General features: G+C 46.2%; 2 protein-coding genes across 3 annotated transcripts; one reads left to right on the top strand and one right to left on the bottom strand.

The window, feature by feature from the left end:
- The first annotated feature begins 18,762 nt into the window (after positions 1–18,762).
- LOC136534826 (uncharacterized) lies at positions 18,763–21,660 on the top strand. 2 transcript variants are annotated; one of them, XM_066527199.1, is made up of 3 exons: positions 18,763–19,075; positions 20,218–20,524; positions 20,620–21,660. In XM_066527199.1, exons 1-3 carry the CDS (start codon positions 18,995–18,997, stop codon positions 21,489–21,491), a joined length of 1,260 nt encoding a protein of 419 aa, XP_066383296.1. In that variant the 5' UTR covers positions 18,763–18,994; the 3' UTR covers positions 21,492–21,660. The 2 variants fall into 2 exon arrangements, with proteins under 2 accessions (XP_066383296.1, XP_066383290.1); XM_066527193.1 differs by having other exon boundaries at positions 20,212–20,524.
- Positions 21,661–22,031: 371 nt separating this feature from the next.
- On the bottom strand, positions 22,032–26,163 carry LOC136534817 (protein kinase STUNTED-like). The gene is made up of 11 exons (XM_066527184.1): positions 25,078–26,163; positions 24,879–24,958; positions 24,645–24,763; positions 24,431–24,546; positions 23,860–24,339; positions 23,509–23,757; positions 23,155–23,315; positions 22,991–23,070; positions 22,731–22,884; positions 22,482–22,631; positions 22,032–22,410 (listed from the first exon to the last, which is right to left on the bottom strand). The coding sequence occupies exons 1-11, from the start codon at positions 25,226–25,228 to the stop codon at positions 22,174–22,176; spliced, it is 1,977 nt and encodes a 658-aa protein (XP_066383281.1). The 5' UTR covers positions 25,229–26,163; the 3' UTR covers positions 22,032–22,173.
- Positions 26,164–27,693: the final 1,530 nt, after the last annotated feature.

Below are 27,693 nucleotides of genomic sequence, written 5' to 3'. Positions count from 1 at the left end.
TGCGATAGAGAAATTTTAAAAATGAGGGTCTCAGATTGGCTTGCGAGGTACTTCTTCCGTCTCAAAATAGAAGTCATTCTCGCTTTCTGAGAAGTCAGTATTTTTTAACTTTGACCACTTATGTGTAAAAGAATATTAATATTTATAATACATAATTAATATCATTAGATAGATCGTTGAATATATTTTTATAATAAACTTATTTGGAGATATAAATGTTACACGTATTTTCTACAAACAACATGTTCGCTTGTTGGTTTCAGTCAGGGCTTATCAGTTATGATATAGTGTTTTTCTTTCACAATAAACCAGCACCAACCGAGCTTATCAGTGCAGAAACCAACAAACAAACAGGCTGAAAGTTAGTCAAAGATGAGAAATTTAACCTACACGCATCGACCTCTATTTTGGGACAAAGGGAGCAGTATTTGACACCATGTTCGGCTGCAGGCCCTGAGTCGTTGGAGCACAGGCCTTGCACTCTCGCATGACAAATTCGTTTTGGCCTTGTTTAGTTCAAAAAGTTTTTTCAAAAAGCACATCAAATCTTGCGATATGTGTATGGAGTTGTGGAGTTGTCAGTAAGCAGAAAGTGTCATTGCATCTTGTGTAAGCAGAAAGTGTCATTGCATCTTTCAAGTTTGACCTGCAGAGCAGAAATTTCACAAATAGTAGTCTGTGATTAGTTGTAACAGAATCGACCAATTATACGAAATTAAGTAAGAAAATCATCCGCCAGAGCAAACGATTTAGCAAACTTAAGCCCGTATAACCCGGTAGTCCGTGAAATCACGAAGGATTTCAAACCAACTCACATCCCAGCCAAGATCGTAATAAGTTTAGCGGTCACCATCACATATTACATAAAAATTCGCATCTTAGATACATCAGAGTTTAAACATAGTTATTACAAAACGAGTTCAAATAGAAGTAGCGGAAGCCAATTGTTCAAAACCACACACACTCACACGGAGTTCAAATATAGTGCCAGCTAATGATCATCTCCAACAAAAGCATCAGACGAGACATAAGGAATGACCATGTCTATGGTCCTAAGCATCACCCATCGCAGGATAAAGGCAGTTGATACAGTAGCCGTAATACATCTGCCCATCTGCAACAAGTGGGAATAAAACCCTGAGTACGAGAAGGTACTCAGCTAGACTTACCCGACATAACCGAAAATAAGTGACACCAAGGATTATGAAGGCTTTATAGTAGGGTAGCTGACTCATTTGCAAAAAGAAGCATTTTTAGCATTTCAAGAACCTTTCCAAAAAGCATTATTGTCAAGTTAATTATTATTAACCTGTCGACTACATTTGCACCTATACTAGAGCAAACATGTGATTAAGCCAATAATGATAACCAATGATCATTAACAACTTCCATATTGTCATATTCATTATAACTGTCCAAGTGTTCCATCAACATTACTACGATGAAGTCACTCAAGTCAAGTGCTCACTATCCAGGAGCGATGGTGATTCGAATCGATTCCTAACCAGCTGGTGATTTATTCCTTACACAAACCTCACTCACCCGCTAAAGTGAGGTATTGATCACCGAGTCAACTATCCAGGAATCTCGAGTTTGCCAGGAACCACATGTACCCGGGGGCCGACCGACTGCACTTTGGTCTTATCATCTCGCCCCCGTGTCCTACCACACCTGCTCCGACACAGTGCGCTGCGGGCAATCTACTCGGCCCGAATAATCTCCCAGCTTCGCGGTCGGAAGGTACTTTATCCGGCCAGCTAAATGTAAGGCATGCGTTCAACATGACTCGAGGCCCAACAACGATCGATCCTTAATCGACACAGACGGAAAGCACTACAGTCCAAAACTCTATAAGTCTCCGTCCGGTCTCAACTTCATTTAACACTTAGTTATACCATGACTACATAGTTATCCAAGCAGATCCAGGTAACCACCTATAGCTCGCAGGTGACAGGAAATCACCCGACTTCTACCGGTCTAAGCCAGCTAAGCATTGACTCGACTGCGGATACCAGGGTAATAATGATATAGTATAACAAAGGTAGACAAGGTATAATGCAGCAACGGTTGCAAACAACTCCTGAACGTAATGCATCAATTAAAGTAAAGCATTGAATTAATAATTGCAAACCGGGGAGAAAATGCTCCGGGGCTTGCCTCTCTCGAAGGAGCTCGGGCGGTGATCGGGGCTCTCCGGAAGTTCCTCAACGTCCTCCTCATCGGCTTCGGGCACTTCCTGCGGCTGCACCTCGAGCTGCTCCTCGGGCTCCTCGGGTATGACGACTGGGTTCTCGGTTTGCGATCCTATATGATGCATGTGCGTAAGTGCTTATGCAAAAGTGCATCGGATGAAATGAATACAATGGATATGCTTGAATGCAAGGTAGTCAACATCATCCAAGAACATATACTACAAGCACATGTCATCTACTGCATTCTCTTCTACTACTAATATGCTAAGTCAACACATCTCATTAAATGCTTCAAGGATGCATCAAAGCTTCACTAATTTCTTAATCACACATAAAGCAACACTTGATTAAAACATAATTAATAATAGGTTTGAATAGCAACATCTATTTTTATTGCTTAGAAAAATCTTAGAAAATTACCATAGCACAGTACTACCCTAAGTAGTCTACCATCAGATTTTTAGGGTATTTGAATGAGTGGATTAGCCTACACAAAAATAACAAGCTATGGCATGATTATGAACATGAAAATACTTTGTACTGTGAAAAGTGTCAAATAACAGATGAAATATTTTTTCTATGTTCTACACAACAAATAATCAATGTACAAAAATTATCACATGCATGTTTTATACAAATTTTGCTCTCTAGCAAAAATAACAAAAATCAGCCATTAAAGGCACTTGAACTACACCTCATAATTTTTCTACAGTACATGCATGACACATATTTTTCCTAGGAAGTACATTACACAAGGAGAGTAACAAACTTGGAATCATATTTTTCTGATACATATAGGATTTACTACACATTTTACAAGATATCAGCAATATCAAGAATTAATTAAAGCTCTACAGAAAAGTATCTCAAAAATGACATGCAATATTTTTATCATGTAGATCTGGTGACAAGGAACCTAGCAAAATTTGTTTCAACAAATTTGGAGCCAAAATGAGTACACAAACATTTTTCAAAGCATTTAACAGAAATCTGAAAAAACATTTCTTAAATTCATTTCAAAACCAGCCGACGAAAAAGGCTGGGTGCACCCGGTGCTGTGCACCCGGAACCTGCACCAGCCACTGCGGCTGGGCCCTGCGGCCCCACGGGTCAGCGACCCGAGAGCAGGGGAGGAGCTCCGCCGGCCGATGCTCACTGGCGACGAGCCCTTCCGGTGGCGCGGGTGGTGCCAGTGTGCACACCACGCCGAGCCGCACCGGCTGGGAGGGTGGAGGTGGCCCGACGGCGTGACGAGCCACACGGCCGCGGCAGCACGCTCGCCGGAGAGGAAGGAGGCGGCCAAGCTCGGCCCTTACCTCGACGACGGCGGCCACAAGCGAGGCAGGGAGGCTAGGCGAAGCTGATGGCGGTGGGAATCGAAGAATGGAGGCATGGGAGGAGGGGTATGTCGCCGGCGAGGCAGCGGCGGCGTTCGGTGGCGAGAGCGGCGCGCGCTGCTGCTGCTGTTGCGTCTGAGAGAGCGGGAGAGTGGAGCGGGGTGCGCAGCGGCTTTAGCAGATGAAGGCGAGCGCGTGGAGGCGGAGGTAGGTCGTGGCTGCCGCGCGGTGGGCGTCGCCGGCGCATGGTCGCCACGCGGCGGTCGCGCTCTGGCGCGGTCGGGACGCGGCGCGCAGGAACGACGCGACGCAGCGCTGAGCAGGCCAGACGCGCGAGCTAGGCTGGGCCGAGGCGAGCGGCGGGCGCGGAGGCAGGCCGAGCCGGCTTCGGCCGTGGGCCGAGAAGCGAGGCAGCGGCCCGTGAAAGGATAGAAACATTTTTCAATTTTCTATTTTCAAGGAAATTTCAAATAGCAGTTTTCAAATACCCTTTTGAGCAAGAAAATGACTTCTTTTGAAAATGGCCCAAAAATAAAAGTTGCTTAGAATTAAATCCTCTACAACTTTGCTTTTAAGACCAAAGTCCAATTCTTGCTAGATTTTGAATTATAAAATTAAAGTCAATTTTAACTCAAAACCCTAATTTTTGGAGAATTATTTTTAAAGCAAAATTTGGCACTAATTTAAATACAAACTTTGCTCCAAACATTGTGCTAAATAATTTTAGATGATTTACAATGATAGCCAAACATGTTTTACTAACCTAGCAAGCATAATTAGGGCAAAAACAACTCTAAACAAGTGTATGCAACATTCATGTTTCACGAGCATGTTTCATACGTTTCGAAGCATGTTTTTTGTTATCATTTAGATAGTTAGGCATGAATATTTAGGATGCTTGATGATGCACAATATGCATGATTTGCAGTGCCTAAATGCTGGCATAACACCGGGGTGTTACATTAGTTGTGCACAAACATGTATTTGCTATGCAATTATGTTACTGATATATTGTGTGGCACTCACCTTAAGTTGTTCTGCAATTCTGAACCATGCTGAATCTACAGGTAGCCAGAAAACTTCTTCCATAGGCTTGCCAACTGAGTATAGCTCCTCATTTCTGTATTTCAGGGATCCTAGCAAATTCTCTCCTCCATTTGGGATGTTATTGTTGACACCGTTTTTTGCACGTGTCAAGATAATCGGAGTGGACTAATTGGCAAGGGGAAAGTTATTGAATACTTGGATAGCCGATGAAAGCCAGCTTGTAAAGATGGTTGCCGATAGCTGGTGATGGTCGATGGAAAGGTTGATTTGGACTCGGGCGTTGCCGATGAGGTTGGAGGTGTTGTTGTCGATGCCGATGAAGGGAGGCTTGAAGACTACTGCCGATGAAACAGGGAGTATGCCGATGAAGGGAGGCTTGAAGGTTACTGCCGATGAAACAGGGAGTATGCCGATGAAGGAAAACTTGGAGACTACTGCCGATGAAATAGGGAGTATGCCGATGGGAAGGAGAACGGTGAGATTTCCATCGTAATTGAGGCGGACAGGGAAATAGGTAGAAGTTGATTTCCTTTTCTATATTAGTTAGAGTATGATTCATGTAAGAGTCACGTGTTTCCTTAGATATGGGATTGGTGTCCTAATTGTGTTTGGTTGTGTCTCTTTAGATCAGGGTATAAATATGGAGTAAGGGGCAATGTAATAGATATATCAATCAACATCAAAACCAATTTTTACTCCTATTTGCATCTACTTACTTTTCGGCGACTTCGTCAATTTGCATATTTTTTTTCCTTTTTACGAGTTCTCATTGATTCGGCGAGCTGCATCGTTTCAGTACGACCTTCGGCGATTCTCGAGTTCCGCGTGAACACCTCTTGGCCGTGACTTCCGGGCGTATCGCTGTTGTCAGGACCAAAGTGTTCGTATCTTCATCCTTGTCGATTAGCAGGTCAAATCGACTGGCACGCTTTGGATATCGATTCGGGTATTAGCCCTTTGTGTTTGCAGATCCACTTTTGCATCAACACATCTTTTGGCACGCCTGGTGGGACCAATCAATCAATATGTTCAATCCCGAGATCGATTCAGGGAACATTATCGCAGTATCAGAAGAAGATCTCAAGGAAGAACAGAGGCAGGCTATGGAAAAGGCTGTAGAAGAATACAAGCAGCTTTGTCTGAGATCGTTTAGCTTGAACAAGAGTGGACAAGTCATCCAGAAGCAAGATTTGCCGTTGCCTCGGCAGGTTACTTTTGACTCCAATCCTGGTAAACTTCAAGAGATGGTTAATTCTGCAGTAAATCATGCTTTGATTAATCATTCCAATGTGCTGTCCAATACTGTTCATAATGCTGTGGTTCGAACTCTCAAAGAAGGACAAGCGGCACCACATTACGTTGGGCCTGCCTATCATCAACCAGAGCCGGCATCTGTCAAAACTCCATCGGCTCCTTCGGCCGTTGTGGGTACAGAAGTTACCTCCCCTCCAGTATTGGCAGGCTCACCTAATATTCAATCTACACCGATACAATCAGATCAGGTACTACCAGGAGGGCGAGTTCAGCTTAATACAGATCTATCGGCATCAGCTATGTCAGGCCCTGTGTCTCAGAATAGCCAGATTCCTACTAATTGGTGGGGATATGGCATGCCTCCGGAGTCATCTGCTTTCAATCCTAGATTACCTCAAGGGTTTGATGCAGTAGGAAGAGCGCCTATACCATCGGCCGTTTCGCCGATGGCTCAAGTGCCTCAATATGCCGCAACTACTTCTGTGCAACCAACTTCAGGAGGTTTCCAGATGCCTATGGTTCAAACATTCAATTCAAGTCCATCGGCGAGCTTACTGCCGATGCAGCAGAAAGCCCCTGCTATGAGTCAAACTGGGGTTCAGTTCATGCCTCAAACCGGTTTTAATTATCCAACAATATCAGCAAATTACCAGCCATCGGTAAGTTTTGTACCGATGAGTTCTAATAATGATTGGTCAGGACAGTTACCTGTTCAACATGCAGTTCAGCGAAATCAGCAGGTTGCAGGGATTCAACAAGGTCATATGCAAGCTGGTTTCCAGAATCAAGCATCGGCAGCCCAGCCGATGAATCCTTTCCAACAGGCTAATGGACCACAAGTAACGGCAAATATGCCGATTGCTGGAGATCGTGGGCCACAAAGATATGTGGAGGGATATCAGCAGGCACCTGTAGAAGTTCAACCGGTTCGTCAGCAGGAGACTGATACTTTTTGGGCCGATAAGATAGCAGAAATTATGAAGGATCAGTTTGGGATAAAGCCCAAGGTCAATACTTATTCTTATCGGACTCCATACCCTCCTGCATACGATTTAATTCCTCTCCCAAATCGGTACAAGGTACCGGATTTCACTAAATTCTCTGGGCAAGATGATACATCAACAATGGAACATGTCAATCGCTTCATTATTCAATGTGGAGAAGCAGCTAACAGAGATGAATTAAGAGTTCGATTATTCTCATCATCTTTGTCTGGATCAGCATTTACATGGTTCATTTCATTACCACCAAATTCTATTATTACTTGGGTTGATCTAGAAAAACAATTCCATAAGTATTTCTTTGCTGGAATCCATGAAAAGAAGCTTACCGATTTAGTAAAATTGAGACAGCGTAATGATGAATCGGTAGAGAGCTTTGTGCAAAGGCTACGAGATGTAAAAAATAAGTGCTATAGCCTGGTGCTGGATGATCGGCAGCTTGCCGATCTGGCTTTCCAAGGGTTATTACCACATCTTAAAGACAGATATGCTTCTCAGGAGTTTAAAAGCCTCAGTCATCTCGTGCAAAGGATCTCTGATCAAGATACTAGGGTTTTTGAACCTAAAAAGAATTGGAGTAAAAAGGTATCATTTGTTGAAGAAGTAGGAGATTCTGACTCTGATGAAGAACCGGTTATCGGCTTAGCTGAGTGGGTTAAGAATAAAAAGCCGATATCATGTCCCTTTGGTCAAAAAGAGCCAGAAAAGTTTACCTTTGATATCACCAAGGCCGATAAAATATTTGATCTTCTGCTTCAAGAGGGCCAAATTAAGCTGTCACCTAATCATGTGATCCCATCGGCAGAAGAGTTGAAGAAGATCTTGTACTGCAAATGGCACAATGCAACTTCACACAGTACAAATGAGTGCAAGGTATTCAGGCAACAATTACAATCGGCTATTGAATCTGGGAGAATTAAGTTTGGTACTTCCAAGGCCCAGAAGCCGATGAAAATTGATCAACACCCTTTTCCAGCAAATATGTTGGATGCTAAAGGGAAGACCAAGGTATTGACATCAGAGGCTGCTGAGAAAAATGCGTCAGTGGACCCCCAATATCGGATAACTACCGATGATGCAAAAAGTAAGGGTTTGCTAGGAGAAAGCAGTAGTTCCAAAAATCCTCCTCGACCTGGCATTGTGATTACTCATCGGAGGCAGCAGGAGGGTTGGCGTCAACGTAATGACCGATATCGACAACAGCAAGAAGAGAAACGTCAGGAAGAATGGAATTGACATAAAGATCATTGGAGATGTCCGTTTTTCATCCATTGCTGGGAAGAAGGTATTAAATTGCCAACTGTTGAAAATTGCCCTGAGTGTAATGGTTATTACGGAGTCAATCGCTCAGAAAGGAGGTTTCAATTTGGTAATCAGGGTTTGTCTATCAATGAGCCGATCATAGGCAGAGCATCGGTGCATGATCGGCTGGGGGGCAGACTTAGTGTACATGAGAGGCTTGGTAAACACGCTGGATGTTTTCCAAGGAATCAAGAGGAGCTTGAGGAGATGGCAAACGCAAGAGTTCCCGATGAGGAAATATTCTACAGGGACCCTAATATACGTCGTGTAGAACCAACTAGGACTTGTTATCAGCCGGTTTGGAAAACCAAGTTTCCTCGATGGTGCCCAGAGGGTCTGACAAAGACGCAGAGAAGGAGGATGCAACGTGAGCGTCAGGAGGATTTATACCAAGAGGAAAATTCCTCCAATGAAAGGCCTGGTCATCAGCAGTGGCAGGTAAAACACAAAAATAAGGGTCCATCGGCAGATGTTAATATGGTATTCATGTTGCCGATGGAGTTTTTGGCACTATCTGATAATGAGGAAGAAGTTGTTCTTTCTGATCAAGTAGCTCAGTTAACACTAGATCCAATGATGGCTGTTTTTGAGAAACCTACCGATGACGAGAGACAGCATCTTAAGGCTTTATTTGTGAAGGGCAGAGTTGATGGGCAGCCTGTGTCTAAGGTACTTATTGATGGAGGGGCTGCGATTAATATTATGCCTTACGTGATGTATCGGAAGCTTGGTAAGGGAGATCAAGACTTGACCAAAACCGATATGATGTTGAAAGATTTTGAAGGCAATGTGTCACCAGCTAAAGGGGCAGTGTGCGTTGAATTGACTATCGGCAGCAAAACCTTGCCAACGACGTTCTTTGTTATCAACGGCAAGGGTGCATATAATCTGCTTCTAGGGAGGGATTGGATTCATGCTAATTGTTGTGTTCCTTCTACAATGCATCAATGCCTCGTACAGTGGATTGGGGATAAGATTGAGGTCGTCCCTGGTGATTCTTCTTATATCATCGCATCGGCAGAATCAGATACTTATGAGCGAACTAAATGCATATCGGGAGAAGCTTGGGAAAAAGAGTTCCTTAGGGTTGCTGACTATGAAATTCCACCGATCCAAGCAGTCGGTTCTGAAGAGGAGTTTTAATGGATAGGTTTGCCGATGATGGAAAATTAGGTCAAGGGTTCACATCGGCAGATGATTTAGTAGAAGTAGATATTGGTGATGGTGATAGGTCAAGACCTACTTTTATTAGTGCTAAGTTAGATTCCAAGTGTAAGCAGCAAATAACAGATTTGTTAAAAGAATATAAAGATTGTTTTGCTTGGGATTATACTGAGATGCCTGGATTAGACCGATCGATAGTTGAACATCGGTTACCTATCAAATCTGGATTTCGGCCACATCAGCAGCCAGCGCGCCGATGCAACCCTAATGTACTTCCTGACATTAAGGCCGAGATAACTAAATTAATTGAAGCAAAGTTTATTCGGCAATGTCGATACGCAGAGTGGATCTCTAATGTGGTTCCTGTTTATAAGAAAAATGGAAAACTTCGTGTCTGTATTGATTTCAGGAATCTCAACAAAGCCACACCGATGGATGGCTATCTAATGCCGATTGCTGATTTGTTGATTGATGCTGCGGCTGGACATCAAATTATCAGCTTCATGGACGGTAATGCAGGTTACAATCAAATATTCATGGCTGAGGAAGATATTCCCAAGACTGCTTTCAGATGTCCAGGTCATGTGGGGTTATTCGAGTGGATAGTCATGACGTTTGGTTTGAAAAATGCCGGTGCTACTTATCAAAGAGCTATGAACTTTATTTTTCATGAATACATCGGCACATTAGTGGAGATCTACATTGATGATGTAGTGATTAAATCTGGAGATATCATAGCACATTTAGCCGATCTGCGAAAGATACTGGAGTGCACAAGGAAGCATGGATTGAAGATGAATCCTAACAAATGTGCATTTGGTGTATCGGCAGGACAATTCTTGGGTTTTATGGTACATCAGCGGGGCATTGAAATCAGTAGGAAGTCTATTGATGCAATTAACAAGGTGATTGCTCCTGCCAATAAGACTGAATTGCAATCTTTGATCGGTAAGATTAATTTCATTAGAAGATTCATATCTAATCTGTCGGGTAAGATCAAGGCTTTCAGCCCACTACTTAAATTGAAAGCTGATCAGGAATTTGTATGGGGAGTTGAACAGCAATTAGCCCTTGATGAAATTAAGAAATATTTATCAAATCCTCCAGTGCTAGTTCCACCTCAACATGGGAAGCCTTTCAGGTTATATTTGTCAACTGATGATACAGTTATCGGTTCAGCTCTTATTCAAGAATTTGAAGGGAAAGAACGTGTTATTTATTATTTGAGCAGAAGATTAGTGGATGCTGAGACGAGGTATTCGGCCATTGAAAAATTATGTCTGTGTTTATACTTTTCTTGTGTCAAATTAAGGCATTATTTGTTATCTGCCGAATGTACGGTCGTATGCAAAGACGATGTGGTCAAGTATATGTTGTCGATGCCGATATTAAGCGGTAGAATCGGCAAATGGATTTTAGCATTATCAGAATTTGAACTACGTTACGAATCAACTAAGGCAGTTAAAGGGCAGGTGATGGCTGATTTTGTCACTCAGCATTGTAATACAGTGGACTCTCTGGAGATTGCTCCCTGGACAATTTTCTTTGATGGGTCCACATGTGGTGAAGGAGCAGGTATCGGCATTGTGTTAATTTCACCTCAAGGAAGGAAATATGAGTTTTCATTGCCGATTGTTGCTACAGCAACAAACAATCAAGCTGAATACCAAGCCTTGATAAAAGGGTTAGAATTGTTGAAGGAGATACGTGCCGATGTTGTTGAAATCTTTGGTGATTCTATGCTAGTTATAAATCAATTGGCTGGAATTTATGAATGCCGAAGTGAAGCTTTGATTTCGCATTATGAGAGATGTTTGCAGTTGTTGAAAGGATTTAGGGGTTTTCGTCTTGAACATATCTCTCGATTGCATAATGAGGAAGCTAATCGACTAGCTCAGCATGCTTCAGGGTATCAGCCTATTCAGGAAGTGCTAACATCGGCAGTTGATACCGATGACTGGAGGAAAGAGATTGTCGATTATTTAAAGGATCCATATAGAAAGGTTGAGAGACGTATAAGGTTCCAAGCTACCAAATATGTGCTCCTCGATGATGAATTATATTATCGAACTATAGATGGAGTTTTACTTAGATGTGTTAGCAATGATGAATCGAAAAGCTTGATGGGTGAAATTCATGAAGGAGTATGTGGGGCACATCAATCGGCTTTCAAGATGAAATGGATGATCAGAAGGAATGGGTACTATTGGCCGACTATTCTTGAAGATTGTTTTAAATATTTTAAAGGATGCCAGGGGTGTCAAAAGTTTGGTAATATTCAAAGAGCGCCTGCATCGGCTATGAATCCTATAATTAAACCATGGCCGTTCCGGGGATGGGCTATTGATCTCATTGGTCAGATTTATCCGCCATCGAGTAAAGGACATAAATTTATTCTGGTTGCTACCGATTATTTCACAAAGTGGGTTGAGGCAATTCCTTTAAAAAAGGTGACATCGGTCAATATGATTGATTTTGTGAAAGAGCATATTGTTTACCGATTTAGTATTCCTCAGACTATCACTACCGATCAGGGCACTATGTTTACATCAGGAGAATTTGATGAGTTTGCTGTAGGTATGGGAATTAAAATTTTAAATTCTTCTCCATATTATGCTCAAGCTAATGGTCAAGCTGAGGCTTCTAACAAAGGGATCATCAAACTCATTAAGCGCAAAATTGAAGAAAATCCTAGGAGGTGGCATACAGTATTAAATGAAGCTTTGTGGTCATACCGGATGTCATGTCATGGTGCAATCAAAGTAACACCTTATCAGTTAGTATATGGACACGATGCAGTATTGCCTTGGGAAATTAAAGTTGGCTCTAGACGAATACGTTCTCAAAATCAGCTGACAGCCGATGATTATAATACTCTTATGAAGGATGAGTTGGAAGATGTGGCGGGTCATCGGTTAAGGGCTTTAGCTAGTATCGAAGAAAATAAGAAAAGAGTAGCCAGATGGTATGACAAGAAGGTGAAAGTAAAGGAGTTTGTCGATGGAGATCTGGTCTGGAAATTGATTTTACCGATTGGGACTAAAAGTTCAAAGTTTGGAAAGTGGTCTCCTAATTGGGAGGGTCCATATCGGATAAATCAGTCTATTCCTGGTAATGCATATATTTTAGAAACCCTCGAAGGGGTTGTGTTTCCCAGAGCGTTAAATGGAAAATATTTAAAGAAATATTACCCTAGTATCTGGATGGATGCGTAAAAGTATAAGTGCCGATAACAGTACTATCGGCTAGAATTATGCAGGGATGCCAATGTCTCATAAAGTGCCGATACAATAAATAAGATTACACGTTCAACAAGGATTGGATAGCTAATATCGCACGCAGACGAATCTGGTCGGCCGCCTCCATTTCTTTGATATCGTCATCGGCAACACCCTCCACAGGCTTAAGTTTTTTCTTCATGGTCAAGGCTTTGCGAGCCTGGATGTCTCTTTCTTGCTGAAGGGCTTTGATGGCATCGGGTAGCTGGCTTTCTTCTTGTTGGGCATGAGTTAAGGCTGCCTCGACTTCTTTCAATTCAGCCAATAGAGCCATCTTCCTTGCTGATAAATCTAAGATTTTCTGCTTAAGTTCAGCACCCGAATTCTGCAAGTTGCCGATGTCCTTGTGCTTCTCATCGGCAATCTGTTTCAGTTGTAGCATCTCTTCCTTGAGTTGAGCCTGAGCTGCTCTATCGGCAATGCGCTGAGCAGCCCGTTGATATTGCAGTTGACGGCTTTCTAAGTGAGCTGCTGGGAAAAGTACTTCTTCAACATCGGCAGGGACCTGGCCACGGATTGTTTTGAAAATTGCCTTTGCGGGGTCCGAGTCATCTACCAGTTGGGCGGTACCTTGTTGTAGCAAGTTCAGGAGGGTTTCCAACTTGGATTTAGTCTCTGCCGATATTGTTCCCAGTGCAAGGGAAGAACTTGTCTCCTCTCCATCTTCGTCAGAAATGTCGATGGCAAAGGAAAATAGGCTGTTCGGGGAGTCTTGTTCCTGAGAGAGAGAAAAGGAGATCAGTTAGGGGTAAGTATGAGTATTGTGAATCAGCTAGGTTGATCGGTTTACCTGTTTCAAGGCAATTTCCTGTGCTTGACTGGAGGAAGCAACCTGGAGTATGTCATGTGGGGGATCGGCTGAGCTTGCCGATGGAATATCCTCTGTGACTTCATCGGTGGTGGGCTCTTGAGGTATGATGGCCAATGACATTGGGGCAGATGTAGGGATCGGCATAGACCTTTGTCGTTTTGGCTGTGCTTCAGTATCTGTTAAAGCTTTGCGCTTTACTTGGGCATCGGCAACGATTGGCTGGGGGGCATCGACACTTGTTGGTTGTGAAGCTTGGACATCTGGTACGTTTGCCGATGTACCCAATTGTTGCTGCAAAACAAGTGTAAGAGATGATATTTAACCGGTAAAATGTAAAGTCAAGAAGCTACCTCTGAAGGTTCATCGAAAGAAGTGGTGCTTGATATCGGTGGAATTGCCGATGATGATCCAGTAGCAGCTCTTACTCCCTGATGATTAAGGTTAATATAGTTTGTAATCGGCATAAGTAAAAATAAACAAGATTGTTACCTTAAATGCTTTGACCAAGGTTGTAGCAGCAGCCGATGGATTAGCCCTGGATGTAGCCAATTTGGACTTGGAAGTGATGGTCTTGGTACGAATCTTCTGGTGGGTCAAAGCGGCTAAGGTGGGAGCGTTGTAGCCGATCGGCGATGTTGGGGAAACAGGCCGGAGATTGAAGGGTTTCCCACTTTTGCTCACCGATGGTGCTGGGTTGTTAACCTGTTACAAGAAAATCAGTTACTGATATATGAAGGGAAAAGCAGAAGGGAGTTAGAGGAAACTTACCGCGTCGTCAGGAATGGCATATTCAGGGTCGATCATGTGCCGATATGTGTGAGCAGAAGTTGCGAACAGTTGTTCTTTCCACTCTCGCCACCATTGCTTATATGACTCGGTGATGAAAGATATTGGTGTCCAGGTGGATATATCAACATCTGTAGTATCGGCATCGGGGGAGACTTGTACTACCTTATTCCAATCTGTTCCGCAGGTGATTGTTTCCCTAGGTTTGATCACATCGGCAAAGCAGAGTTTGATGGGCAGTTGCCCAAAGGCCAATTGGCGGAATACTGCCGATGGGTTGTAAAATTCATACGTAATGTTGGTGTTTTTCCCGCTGCCGAATGTATTTACTGGAATTGCTCTGGGAGTGATGATAGCCATCATGAGCTCATTATCTTGATTCAGAGTGTCATCGGCAAAGTTGAAAAGAAGGGGGAATCTGTTTTCTTCGTCAATATAAGGCACCCAGGCCCTATGATCACGAGAAAGACCATTGTAGAAACTTTGAAAGAATCTACCGATTTGGTCTTCGTTGGCTTCTGTTCCAGGAAGGACAATTATGGCTTCACCAAAATTGAGGGGTGAGCGTGTTGCCGATTCATCATCCCCAAGCACATAGTCTTCAGCAATTTCTCGTGGGAATTGTTGAGCAAAAAAGTCCCATTGCAAACGTTTGTGCATATGGGCATTCAGCCACATGTTGATAAACCACCATGGGCCTCCCAAGTTGCCGATGGGTTCGCCAAGCAAAAGTTTCTGAGACACTTGATGAAGAAGATGATAAGTGGAGCTCAGAAGGTATCGGCCAAGAGGAAACCTTACGCCATTAGCCAAAAGTTCAGCTGCAGGGAGGAAGGTGTTGGTTGGTCCTACTGATCGACCACAGAAGATAAATTTTTCTAACCACATATTCAGGAATGTGGCATGTTCCCTCTGGCTAAGTGTCCCGGTCTTCTGGTATTCTTGAATATATCCTGTCCAACCGCCGATGTTGCGGGTATTCACCCTATATTCAGGCTTTCTACCATAAATGGAGCCTTCATCGGCAGTTGAGATGTCCAAGCCAGTAAGCATGTGGATATCGGCGAGGGTAGGGGTAGCTGGGCCATGTCCAAACATAAAAGCGTTGGTTGTGTCTGACCAGAAATAAGCAGCTGCAATTATCATTGATTCATTTTTCTGCATATCGGCAATAGATAGCCTGATGCATTGGTCTAACCTTCGTTCTGCCCAGTATACTTGCATCGATCTATTAACCCTCAAGTACCAATCTTTCCACCCTTTGGTGGTTTTGGGCCAAGATCGGAATGTGTCTTTCCACAAATTCAGAGAGAAATTTTGGGCTCTGAAGGGGATTCTGTTAACTTCTGCATTGATTAGATCGGTTGGATCTGGGTTGCCCATTGGTCCAAGGCATTGGACGTGCGGCTGATCGGTTGGGATAACTAATTTGTTGTGCAGTTCCTAAAGTTATAGAATCCAGAGAACAGAAGAAAGGAAAAATCACCAACTGAATGAATTTGCAAAAAGATCAAAGTAAAAGGTAATGGAAGTAGAGCGAACCGCGGGGACGTCGAAGTTGATGGCCATTGTCTTGAGGAGACTTGAGGTTAGCACCGGAGAAGGGTTCTTGTGGGTTGAGGTCGCGCGGTTGTTCGTCGGAGTCGCCGCCGGAGAGAGAAAATGCTAAAGATTGGAGGCTGAAGGTAGAAAATGAGGGTTCCGGAGAAATCTATTTATAAACCGCTCGGAATAAGGGTATTTTGGACTTATCTCTATGTCGCGCGCATATAGGTCAAGGCGGTTCAGAGGGATATGGTAACTGTTCGTGCGACAATCAGGGGATTGTGCAGATGAGTTGATGACAAGTAATCATGACTTGGAAGGGATTTCGATACAGGATATTTTAATTCTGAAAATGGCAGCATTATCATGTTAAGATCTTGCCGATAGGTTATTGTTTCGGTATCTTAACCATAATCAAGGCAAGAGTGGTTGGTGATTGTGCGATATTTACTGAAGTGCGTGAATCAAGATTAGATTTGATTGGATTTGATAACAAATCAAGTTTTGGTTTGGAGAATGAGTTACGGTAATCGGACGAAGACAAGCGTTATCTGGAGTAAATTTCGGAGCATTAATGGTATTATACTTCGAAATTGGGGGGCATGTGTTGACACCGTTTTTTGCACGTGTCAAGATAATCGGAGTGGACTAATCGGCAAGGGGAAAGTTATTGAATACTTGGATAGCCGATGAAAGCCAGCTTGTAAAGATGGTTGCCGATAGCTGGTGATGGTCGATGGAAAGGTTGATTTGGACTCGGGCGTTGCCGATGAGGTTGGAGGTGTTGTTGTCGATGCCGATGAAGGGAGGCTTGAAGACTACTGCCGATGAAACAGGGAGTATGCCGATGAAGGGAGGCTTGAAGGTTACTGCCGATGAAACAGGGAGTATGCCGATGAAGGAAAACTTGGAGACTACTGCCGATGAAATAGGGAGTATGCCGATGGGAAGGAGAACGGTGAGATTTCCATCGTAATTGAGGCGGACAGGGAAATAGGTAGAAGTTGATTTCCTTTTCTATATTAGTTAGAGTATGATTCATGTAAGAGTCACGTGTTTCCTTAGATATGGGATTGGTGTCCTAATTGTGTTTGGTTGTGTCTCTTTAGATCAGGGTATAAATATGGAGTAAGGGGCAATGTAATAGATATATCAATCAACATCAAAACCAATTTTTACTCCTATTTGCATCTACTTACTTTTCGGCGACTTCGTCAATTTGCATATTTTTTTTCCTTTTTACGAGTTCTCATTGATTCGGCGAGCTGCATCGTTTCAGTACGACCTTCGGCGATTCTCGAGTTCCGCGTGAACACCTCTTGGCCGTGACTTCCGGGCGTATCGCTGTTGTCAGGACCAAAGTGTTCGTATCTTCATCCTTGTCGATTAGCAGGTCAAATCGACTGGCACGCTTTGGATATCGATTCGGGTATTAGCCCTTTGTGTTTGCAGATCCACTTTTGCATCAACAGTTATATTCTCCAAAGCTTAGTTCTGCTGATGACTCTTTCGGTGATTTGAACTTCTGTGATAATCAGAATACCAGAGATCATGCTAAGGGGGGGTGAGTTTGCTGAATCGTGCACAGATACTTGGAGGTTGCATTTTATAAATTATATTATATTCCTATTGTGAATTTTTTGCATCTATATTTGCAATTGCAGCATTGGATCTTGAGGTGGGTTAAAGAAGCTGATTCCAGTTGGAGGGGTACCTTCCATGTCCAGGCACCCGTGTAAGCAACAAGCTTGGGAACACTGACGTCGCCAAAAGACATGGAGTCATTAGAACTCCCTGCCGTGCCGTAGTGAACAATACCAGACACGCTGAAGACATCGATGAGAGTCTATACAGTGCCAGCGGCGTTCAACTGTAAAACCAAGGAAGGAAGGTAGCAAGTAGTAAGAGGTAAGCATGAAGGTAAAGTTACACAGAAGGTAAACGCAAACGAGTCCCTTTCAAATTTGAGTACCCTGCGTTGCCCTGTCAATGCGTATATAACGTTCACTCCCCGTATGCCGCCGATGTGATACCGTCGTCCCGAAACATCGTGGTAGGTCAGATTGCATTGTATTCTTGAGGGGGCCAACAATAGGATATAATTACGCACTCGATGACTAACTGGAACATTGCCTTATGATTTCGAAGCGAACACAGTATGGATGTATGCAGGTAGGTAAGTAAGTAGAACAAAAGGAAACAAAAAATTCAGAGGCCTGTGATAACAACTTACGACACATTTGTTTCCCATTTGAGGTCAAGTAGGTCTTATGCTATTTCTGTCGTGCACTTGTTTCTTTTGTGGCAACATATTAAGCTTACACAGCTATTGATGACACCTAAAATCAGAGTCCTGTAATTACATCTTATGACACATTTCTTTCCTGTTTTGTGGGCAAGTAAGTCATGCTATTTTTGTCGTGCACACCTTACAATTAGCTCTGCTAGTGCCGGGTGCTCATCAGTCCTAGTTTTTGCTTTCTACTAAGAAGAGGGAAATTGTACAGGTAATGTACTGTAGCTGTGAATTGAATTGATATACGAGAGCATCTCATCTCATCAGTCATCTCATGCTTATGATCTTTTTGTTACTACCATTTTTGTATGGCACTAGCGTGCTACTGCGCCGCCAAGCGAATCGCGATGTGGTTCATTCCGCACCGCAGACCGTCGCGGCGGACGCGCCTCGCCGGGCTCGGGCAGGCAACGCGACCCACGTGCCGGTCCGTGATTGCGGGTTGCCGACGCTTCTAGGTCGGTTCCGCGCCGTGGGCCCGCGGAATACTCAAGCCCGGCTCCGCCTGCAAGCGGGACCCACAATCTGTTAACCTAGCTCCACCCGCGACGCGGAGGTGCAGCGCGTCGCCATCCACAGCAACCGCGCTTAGATCTGTTCCACTGACATAACGTCCCACCACGGGCCTGTGCCAAGCTGTCAGCGACTCCGTTCCGGAAAATAACACGTAACCCAGACGGACGCGCTAGTTCCCCGCACGACTCGGCCTCCTCGCCCCCGGCTTTAAATAGCGGCCTACACCCCTCCCCTGGAAGAGATTCTCTGGTTTCCTTCTCCTACCGCAGCCCTAGAAAATTTTTCCCCTCCCCGTAGCGAAACCCTAGCCGCCACGCCAAAACCGAATCCCGCCGCGCCCGAAAATTTCCGGTGGGTTCCTTGCCGCGAATCGATCGATTTCGAGCGATTCGCGGCTGATTAGGCCGGCTTTGCCGCCAATCCTTGTGATCTCTCGGCGGGGTAGAGCGCGGTCGACCGTCGACCATGTCGAGGTGCTTCCCCTACCCGCCGCCGGGGTACGTGCGAAACCCAGTGGCCGTGGCCGAGGCGGAGTCGACCGCTAAGGTTTGTTGAACCATCGGATTTACACACGCACGTGTCAGATCGTTTGTTCTTCCTATTGGTTTTGCTCGGATCTGTGGGTTGTGCGTGTGTGATGTGGGTATCGCACGTACCGGGAAAGCTAACCCTTGCGGCGGAGGGAAGTGCCTGAATCCTGTGTAGCTTAGTTGCACGAGGTCTTTCAGATCGATTGAAAATTTTAAGTTGGGGATGGCCGCTAGTTGAGATTGGTTAAGTCCGGTTTTCGAATACTGATTGCATGGTTATCGGGGACATTGAAAGAATGCGAGAACAACAAATTCGATTCAACACTGTGTTGGATTTGCACATTTAGTCGGCCTAAAATTACGTGGGCGTGAGTGGAGATGTCCTGGCAGATTATTAATGCCCAAATTAGTTGTTCGTCTATTGTTGCTTGATGGTTAGAATATGAGCCATCGAGTGCTTCAGAGACTTGCCGAATATTTGTGTTGCCCAAAATTGTTTGAAAATGGTGTCTGTCGAGTGTCAATTCGTATTTAACTGAATTTAGTACAGTATATCATATTTTGGCTAAGCTTGTGTAACAAGGGTAAGGTGGCAATTTTGTAGCATTAGCATTCAAACGCCCTTTTGTATTGTTGCAAAGCCAAATTGATTTGAATTGGGAATTGCATTTCATTTTTTGTACTGTTTTTGGCGTTTTTCTTATTTTGCTCCTGTGCTCCTGCGGGTCAGTACATGCATATGTGTTCTCTTATTTTTTTGATGTAATATGTGTCACTGTTTTGTTGACCAAAGGAGTTCAGAATTACTTTGGTTCTGTATATCAATAGCATCTAACACCATTTATTGTGTTCATTGTTAGTTTTTTTTTGTTCTATAGAGCGTGCGGTGTTGCAGGTCTTAAACTGTTGTCAAGAAAGTAATGTGTTCAACATGATTGTAAACGAATACAATTCTGTTGCTAACTGTTTAATTATGAGTCAATGATAATTGAGTAATCTTTGTGAAGCATTACTTTCTGAACTGTACGCAAATGCTACATTCATTTCTTGTGTCCTTGTAAATATCATAATACATGATATTGTCAAAATGCTGCATTGCATTTCCTGTCGTCCGTTCTAAATCAGAACTGACGATTGCTCTGGTGGCTGAAGCTCCAGAAAGAAAGGGAAAAGGCCGAAAAGAAGAAAGAGAAAAGGAGTGACAAGAAAGCTCCCCAGCAGGGTGAGACGTCCAAACATTCAAAGCACAGCCATAAGAAGAGAAAGCTTGAAGATGTCATCAAAGCTGGGCAGGATCCCAAAAGAGAATCCAAAGAATCAGTTGAGCAGTTGGAGAAGAGTGGACTCTCAGAAGAGCATGGAGCTCCTTGTTTTGTACAGACGATTCGTGACTCTCCTGAGAGCTCACAGGACAGCAGCAAGAGACGAAAGGTTGTTCTGCCCAGTCCTAGCCAAGCTAAGAACGGTGAGACTATTCTCTTGTTATTTTGATTTTTTTTATTAGAAAAAAATCAATCACTTGTTTCAAGATTTTATTCATCCTGACTTGTCATTTTACAGGGAACATCCTTCGCATCAAGATAAAAAGTAATCAAGAATCCCAGTCAAGGTTTCTTGAGCAACCATTGGTCCAACAAATGGGATCAGGCCCATCCTTGTTGGGCAAACAAAATTCAATCCATCATAAGGTGAATGTGAGATCTACCTCTGCTCAGCAGAGGGTAAATGGTGACTCCCAAGCAGTACAAAAATGTTTGATTACAGAAACCCCATCACAGACCATGCGGAGAGTTGTCCCACAGCCTGCAGGGAAGGTCACACATCCGGTTGATCCTGCGGTATCTGTTAAGGCGCCAGTTGGAAGATCGGACCTACCTCCGAAGTTTTTGGGAAGTGTGGGCCAGAGAGTTCATCCAGCTTCCATGGTGTCGCAGAAAGTTTATCCTCAGTTAGCAAAGGTGTTACAGAAGGAAACGGGATCTGCTGTTTGCCTGCCAGAAGCTCCGCAGCCTCCTGTTCTGCAAAAGCCCAAGGACTTGCCTGTTCTCAAGCAGCAGGAGCCCATCACCTCTTCGCCAAAAGAAGAGCCTTGCTTCTCCGGTAGGAATGCGGAAGCAGTTCAAGTGCAGGATACTAAGCTCTCCCGGTCAGATCGGAAGAAAATTCGAAAAGCTGAGAAGAAAGAAAAAAAATTCAGAGATCTGTTTGTCACCTGGAATCCAGTATTGATAGAGAATGAAGGTTCAGAACTTGGTGATAAAGATTGGCTGTCCAGCAGTACAAGGAAAACTGATGCTAGCATGGCTCAATGCAAAGCAACTGATGGTGTAGAGCCGATCCATCCAATGGTGCAGCGGCCTTCTTTGCAACCCAGGGCGACTTTTTTGCCGGACCTTCATATCTACCAACTGCCATATGTCGCACCATTTTAAACATCTGTTGAGGTAGATAAAGAGAATTAGATGAGATGTTGGGAGAGAGCTATGTGGATGTGGGAGATAATGGCTCCCTGCCGCAGTTTTCCAGCTTTGTTCCAATAGTGTTTTTTTGAGGCCAATAGAGTTCTGGCTAAACTTTAATGTAATGTTGGTTAATTATTTCTCTCATTTATGTAAGTAGTTGAACTGGAAGGGCAGGCCTGGTGCAGTGGTGAGAGCTGTCTCACTGAGTCACCAGGTCGTGGTTTCAAAGCAGTCTCTCCGCAGATTTTGCGGAGGAAAGGCTGACCCCACTCATGTGGTAGCCTCCGGCACCGGGTCTGCCCATGTAAGCAGTTGAACTGCAAAAGTTTGTTTTCACTTTGTTATTGTTGTATGACACGCAGTATTTGTTCTATCCATAATCTCCCTTATCAGCAATATATATGGATTAATTGCAGCAACTGACAAGTGTTCACCATTTTTTTTGTTAGTGGGGCTCGAAAAGTACCCTTTTCCCTGTCGAAACTTTGTCAAGAGGCCTTTTGCCGCCGAAAATGTGTCTCTGGTGATTTTTGATTGTATACTGTACACGGTCCCGGTAACCAAACCATACAACAGACATGTGAAGTACCGGGGGGAGGGTGAAGAAAGAAAAAAAAATGAAAATACATGACCACAAAATCGCAGGCGCGAATCAGTCGAAGCTGGACGATCGGCTCCAACGTTCTCGCAGGTACTCCTCCAACGGGCTGAGGCCGCTGCTGTGCTCCGTGCTAGAGATGGACTCGGAGTCTTCCACGTCAAGAAGCGCGAGGTCCAGGTGGGACCTCACGTTCGCCGCCGGGTAAGCCTCGTCGTCCAGGCAGTCCGGCTCCGTTGCGCCCTGGTCGGCGATGCTCGCCGTGCTTTCTCCTCGTAGTATGCTCAGTATCTGCACGGCACAATAAACTGCTCAGTGAAATGCAGATTGCACGAGCTAAAGCTGGTTGGAAGCTGGCTGACCTGCGATATCGGCGGCCTGAGTCGAGCCGACCTCCGGAGACAGAGCGATGCCGCAGAGGCCATCCGCCTCACCTCCACCTCGTCGTGCTTCACGTCCAGCCTCGGGTCCAGCAGGTCAGAGATGTCGCCGCTGCTTAGCACCGGAGTTGCCTGTCACGCCAAGACAATTGTTACTCTCTCCTCTGCGTGCTGAATTACCACTTACTAGACATGAGATGGTTGATCGGTAGGATAGGATGGCGCTCTTACCCACATGACCAGACTCTCTTGGCCCTTGGGTGACGACCCGTCCCTGCTGATGGGCTTCCGGCCGGACAGGAGCTCCAACAGGACGACGCCGAACGCGTACACGTCCACCCTGTCGGTCACCTTCCCGTACATGAAGTACTCCGGCGCCAGATACCTGCAATCGCGCAGTAAAAAAAAACATCAATTGGTGTGGACGAACCACAGAACGCTTGGGTACAAATACAACGCCGCCGAGAAACAGGCTTGGAGGGAGGCGGTACCCGAATGTGCCGACGACGTCGCTGTGCGTCAGGGAGGTTGGATTCGTCGGCGCCCAGATGGCCAGCCCGAAATCGGATAGCTGCCGCAACGGGGAGTTCAGAGTTCAAGTCCAAACGAAAAGCTTCGCTACGACTAGGATCCATGGTGGTGCGTTCGTAACTACCTGAGGCTCGAACTCTTCCGCGAGGAGGATGTTGGACGACTTGACGTCCCGGTGGATCACCGGCCGCGAGCTGCCGGAGTGCAGGTAGCTCAGGGCCTCCGCGATCCCCAGAGCCGCCCTGTACCGGTTCTCCCATGACAGCGCTGGCTTTGACCTTTCTCCTGCAGACCACAGCATCATCAGACGTCAGAGTGAAGAACTCAACTGCTCCCACACCTCTCAAGTCTCTTGTACGAATCGTTGTCTGCAGAATTCCCGGTTCCTTAGAAGCAAATCCACCGTACTGGGGCGAATTGGGTTCGGTGACTTCGCATGAACACAACTGAACATGTAACTGTCGACATGTGCTGGTACCGTGTAGGTTGTCCTCGAGGCTGCCCCTGGGGAGGTAGCTGTAGACGGAGATGAGGTTGCGGCCTTCCACGCACACGCCGATCAAGGGGACGATCCGGTGGTCCTGCAGCTTGGTGATGATGTCCACCTCCCGGAGGAAGTCCTTGGACGCCTGCGCCGACGCCTTGGACAGCTTGATCGCCACCTGCTGCCCGCAGGCGAGGCTGCCCCTGTACACCCTGCTGTTCCCTCCGTTCCCAATCAGGTTCTCTGCGACAAGCCAAGAAAGGGGTTGGTGTCTTGGTGACGACGAATCGTGTGAGCTGAAACCTGAAAGGCGCGAGATTGACGATCAGGAAACGAAGAAAGAACCTGCGGAGAAGTGGTTGGTGGAGTCGTAGAGCTCCTCGTAGCGGAACCACCGGCACCGGGCGCCACTGCCAGCAAGCATTGCCTTGAGCTCCGACTCGAGTCCCGCCCCGGCATGCGGCTCGTCGGACTCCGACGGCGCGGATCGCCGGGGCAGGCTCATCACCCAGTGCACCACCGACTGCTTCCGCGGCTCCTGATTCTTGGCGCTGGGCGTTTGTACAGGGGCAGCTGCGGCGGCGGCGGCGTGCGCGCGGCGGAGCAGCGGCCACCCGAGCCTCTGCTCGAGCGTCACGCTGCCGTCGCCTTCGGTGGCGTCGTCGAAGGACTTGGTTGCCGCCGCGGCCGCGGCGCCGTGGCCGCAGCTCCGGGCGTCGAAGTCCATGAACTGCGCGCTCCGGTTCGGGTTCGGGATGATCACCTTGGGCTCCAGCCCCACGCTCGGGTGCAGCACCGTGCGGAGCACCGGCTTGGGCTCTGCTCCTGCACACCAGCTCGCCACCAAACGATTAGCGACTCGCTAACCAAAGCCTCCATAACTAATAACCACACTTAGTTAAGGGGACTTGATTACCAAGTGGCGGCTTGGGCGCCTCCCGGACGAAGACGGCCTTGCCGTCCTGGATGGCGACGACGGTGGTTGTCGGCGGCAGCTTCTTGGCGCAGTACTTGGCCAGGCAGGACGACCCTCTGCGCAACCGCAACCAAAATGAAAAAAAAGGAGCTGCTAAGGAATGGTGACGAAACAAACAGTTAGATCATACAAAGGTTGCTGCCAGCGTGCTTACCCGAAGGAGTACTTCTTATTGGCGCCAAGCACAACGACCATGGCGGCGCAGAGCTTGGCCTCCTTCACGAGCTCCTTCTGGATCGAGATCCCCGGCGTCACCCGGCCGACGAGAACGACCTGACACAGATCATGCAATGGCAGCATGTGAATTGAATCGGCAGCAACATGGCACACAACTCCCGTAGCAGTCGGCACCGGCCCACTGCTCTCATTCCTGCCCATCCTTGCTCACCTGTTTCTGGTTGCAGAGGGCCTCGTACTCCGCCAGGTAGTCGTCCAGCGTCCTGATCAGCTTCAGTGTGTTCGTCTTGTCTGCAACGAGAAACAAGAAAATGTCAATCAAGAGAAGAAAAAACGCTAATAATTCCCAACCACTTCACCGGGATTGGAACTGAAACGATCTGCCAAGTTTGTTCATGGCAGATACCAACCGGACTTGCGGTAAATGTGCACGGCGACGATGCGGTCGCCCCGCCTGGACTCGTGGTGGAGCGCCCACCGGAGCAGGTCCCTGCCGACGGCGTCCATGTGCAGCCCCACCAGTATGCAGCGGCCGACGCCCTCCCCGTGGTCCGCCGCCATGACGCGCCCACAACCGATGGCCGAGAGCCGGCTCGGAGCTCCCGAGATCAGCAGGAACCGCAGTTGTCCATGGCACAGCAAGCTGGTAAGTAGCCAAGCCAGGCCACTGGTTTGCTCAACCACTAACCGCCGTGGACTTGCTGCTGTCACAAGACGATCCGGCGCCGGGCAACTGGCTGCGAGCCTGCAACCAATGTCTGACCTTGAACCGCGACGCTGGAATAGAAAACTGCCGAGGCGGCGGTCGTCGCCTGAGCCCTGGACTGGAAACTGGAAAGCGAGCGCGCGAGCGAGTTCCGTTACCAGGAACTCGCTGCTGGGTAAGGCCTCTCCGGCCACCCACTGGCTTTGTGGCTGATTCGCTGAACCCGAACCGAAAGGCGCGGGCGCGGCGGGGGAGGCCTGAGACGAGGAGGAAGATACAAGCGCAAGCGACGAGAGCGGGAACTATATCCTGGGGCCAGGTCGGGGCCGGGCCGGACCTGGGCGGGCGGAAAAAGAGGCGTCGCGGCGAAGGGCGAGGGGTGGGAGGCGACACGGGTAACCACCTAAAATCTGGTTAGCTTGTCAGGTTTCTTCAGCTGGAGCGCGTATTAAAATGGCTGCCGTCATGGCGCCACGCCGCGCGGGATCGTCGCCATCGGCTCAACCACTCCAACCACGCACAAAAAGCACGAGGCCGAGGCCGGCCCCGTCCCGTCCCTTGCGCCGTTGCGCGGAGGTGGAGGGGGGAGGACCGGACGAACGGCCAGTCTTGCCGGCCGCCGTCGCCGGTCAGCGTATCGCGGGCGCGGCTGCTGTTTTAGCGAAGCCAGGCCAGCCGGTGCGGCAGCGGCGGTAGCAAACAACGAGACGGTGACAGCGACAGGATCACAGGAAGCCGGCGAGAAGGAGGCGGAGCGCAGATGACGCGATGCTGTGGCCTACGTGGGAGGAATGGGAAATGTGGTCCCTGTTGGTTTGGGCTTATTTGATTTATAAGCCATGACTAAAATATTATCGGCTGGTTTGGTATAAGAGAAAAAACATTGTTTGTTGATTGATAAGCTATGCCTGAAAGTGCTATTGACTGGTTCGGTATGAGAAAAAAAATACTGTTCATTAACTAATAAGTCCTAGCTTATAAACCAAATACAATCCAGCGAACAGGTCGAGATTCGGTGACGTGGTGCGATGGGGCGGGGTGACGGGGACGATAACCGCATGAGAGAATTCCTTATTTGACACTGGGAAAATGAGTCGTTCCTTTTTTGGCCCTGAAATTTTCTTCGTTCCCTATTTGACACTCACTTCAACTTTCATCCCTAATTTGACACTACCGTCAAATTCGTTAGCTAACGGTGTTAACTGGCTATTAAAAAGACGTTTTTGCCCCTAGAAAAAAAAATGGCGAAGCAAATTTGAGAGGAAAAAAAACCTGCGCCTTTTTTTCAGCTGGGCGCATGCATCAGAGGCGGGCGCAGGTTTTTTCTCTCTCAAATTTGCTTCGCCGCTTTTTTTTCTAGGGGCAAAAACGTCTTTTTAACAGCCAGTTAACACCGTTAGCTAACGGATTTGACGGTAGTGTCAAATTAGGGATGAAAGTTGAAGTGAGTGTCAAATAGGAAACGAAGAAAATTTAGGCCAAGAAAGGAACGACTCATTTTTCTAGTATTAAATAAGGAATTCTCTCTAAACGCATTGGGCGAAGAATTCCTTGGTGGAGGTTGGAGAGGCAAAGGGTGAAAAGCGAGCGATTGGAGAGGCAGGACAGGGTGCCATCGGCGATGGCCGATGGGTCCGTAACTCCCATTCACATCGCAAAAGGCCGCAAAAAGGACGAAAATAGCCCCAGAAGTGGAAAGAGAAATCGAGTGTGCTCTACTCACTGCGAAAGTAAAAGGGAAGTGCTTCGTTGGGATCCATGAGGATTGCACGTGGTTATTACGTGGGTTTCAACGGGGGATTAGATGGCCTGCGCGAAAGATAAAAATACTGCTGCTGGACTGTATTCTCTCAAGGTCAAATGGGGGAAATAAAAAGCGTGTGTTACTATTAGTTGCCGTACTTCTGAATTGTATTGCGTGCTGCCAATCGAATCACGAATTCAATGCGCGCACTGGGACAGGTGCAGGATAGTCGTCTATGATAAGAGTCCTTTTTATTTAAGTTTCATTCGATCTGAGTTGATGGCGAGTCTGGCAGGTTTTCTATGACGGTATCATCAATTGGAATAGTTTTTTTTTTCTTTTCCGAATATCAATTGTGGCCATGTTTAGATGCGCACCGATTCAGCGCCGCCGGGTTTCTCGGACACTGTAGCGCTACAATGTCGTTTTGTTTTTATTTGGTAATAATTGTCCAATCGTTGACTAATTAGGCTTAAAACGTTCGTCTCGTAAAGTACAACCAAACTGTGCAATTAGTTTTTGATTTCGTCAACATTTAGTACTCCATGCATGTACCGCAAATTTAATGTGACGAGT

The sequence above is a fragment of the Miscanthus floridulus genome, chromosome 2, assembly GCF_019320115.1.
Source record: "Miscanthus floridulus cultivar M001 chromosome 2, ASM1932011v1, whole genome shotgun sequence".
Classification (NCBI taxonomy): domain Eukaryota; kingdom Viridiplantae; phylum Streptophyta; class Magnoliopsida; order Poales; family Poaceae; genus Miscanthus; species Miscanthus floridulus.
Note: the sequence above shows the minus strand (reverse complement) of the source record. Positions and strands in the feature narration are given on the sequence as shown.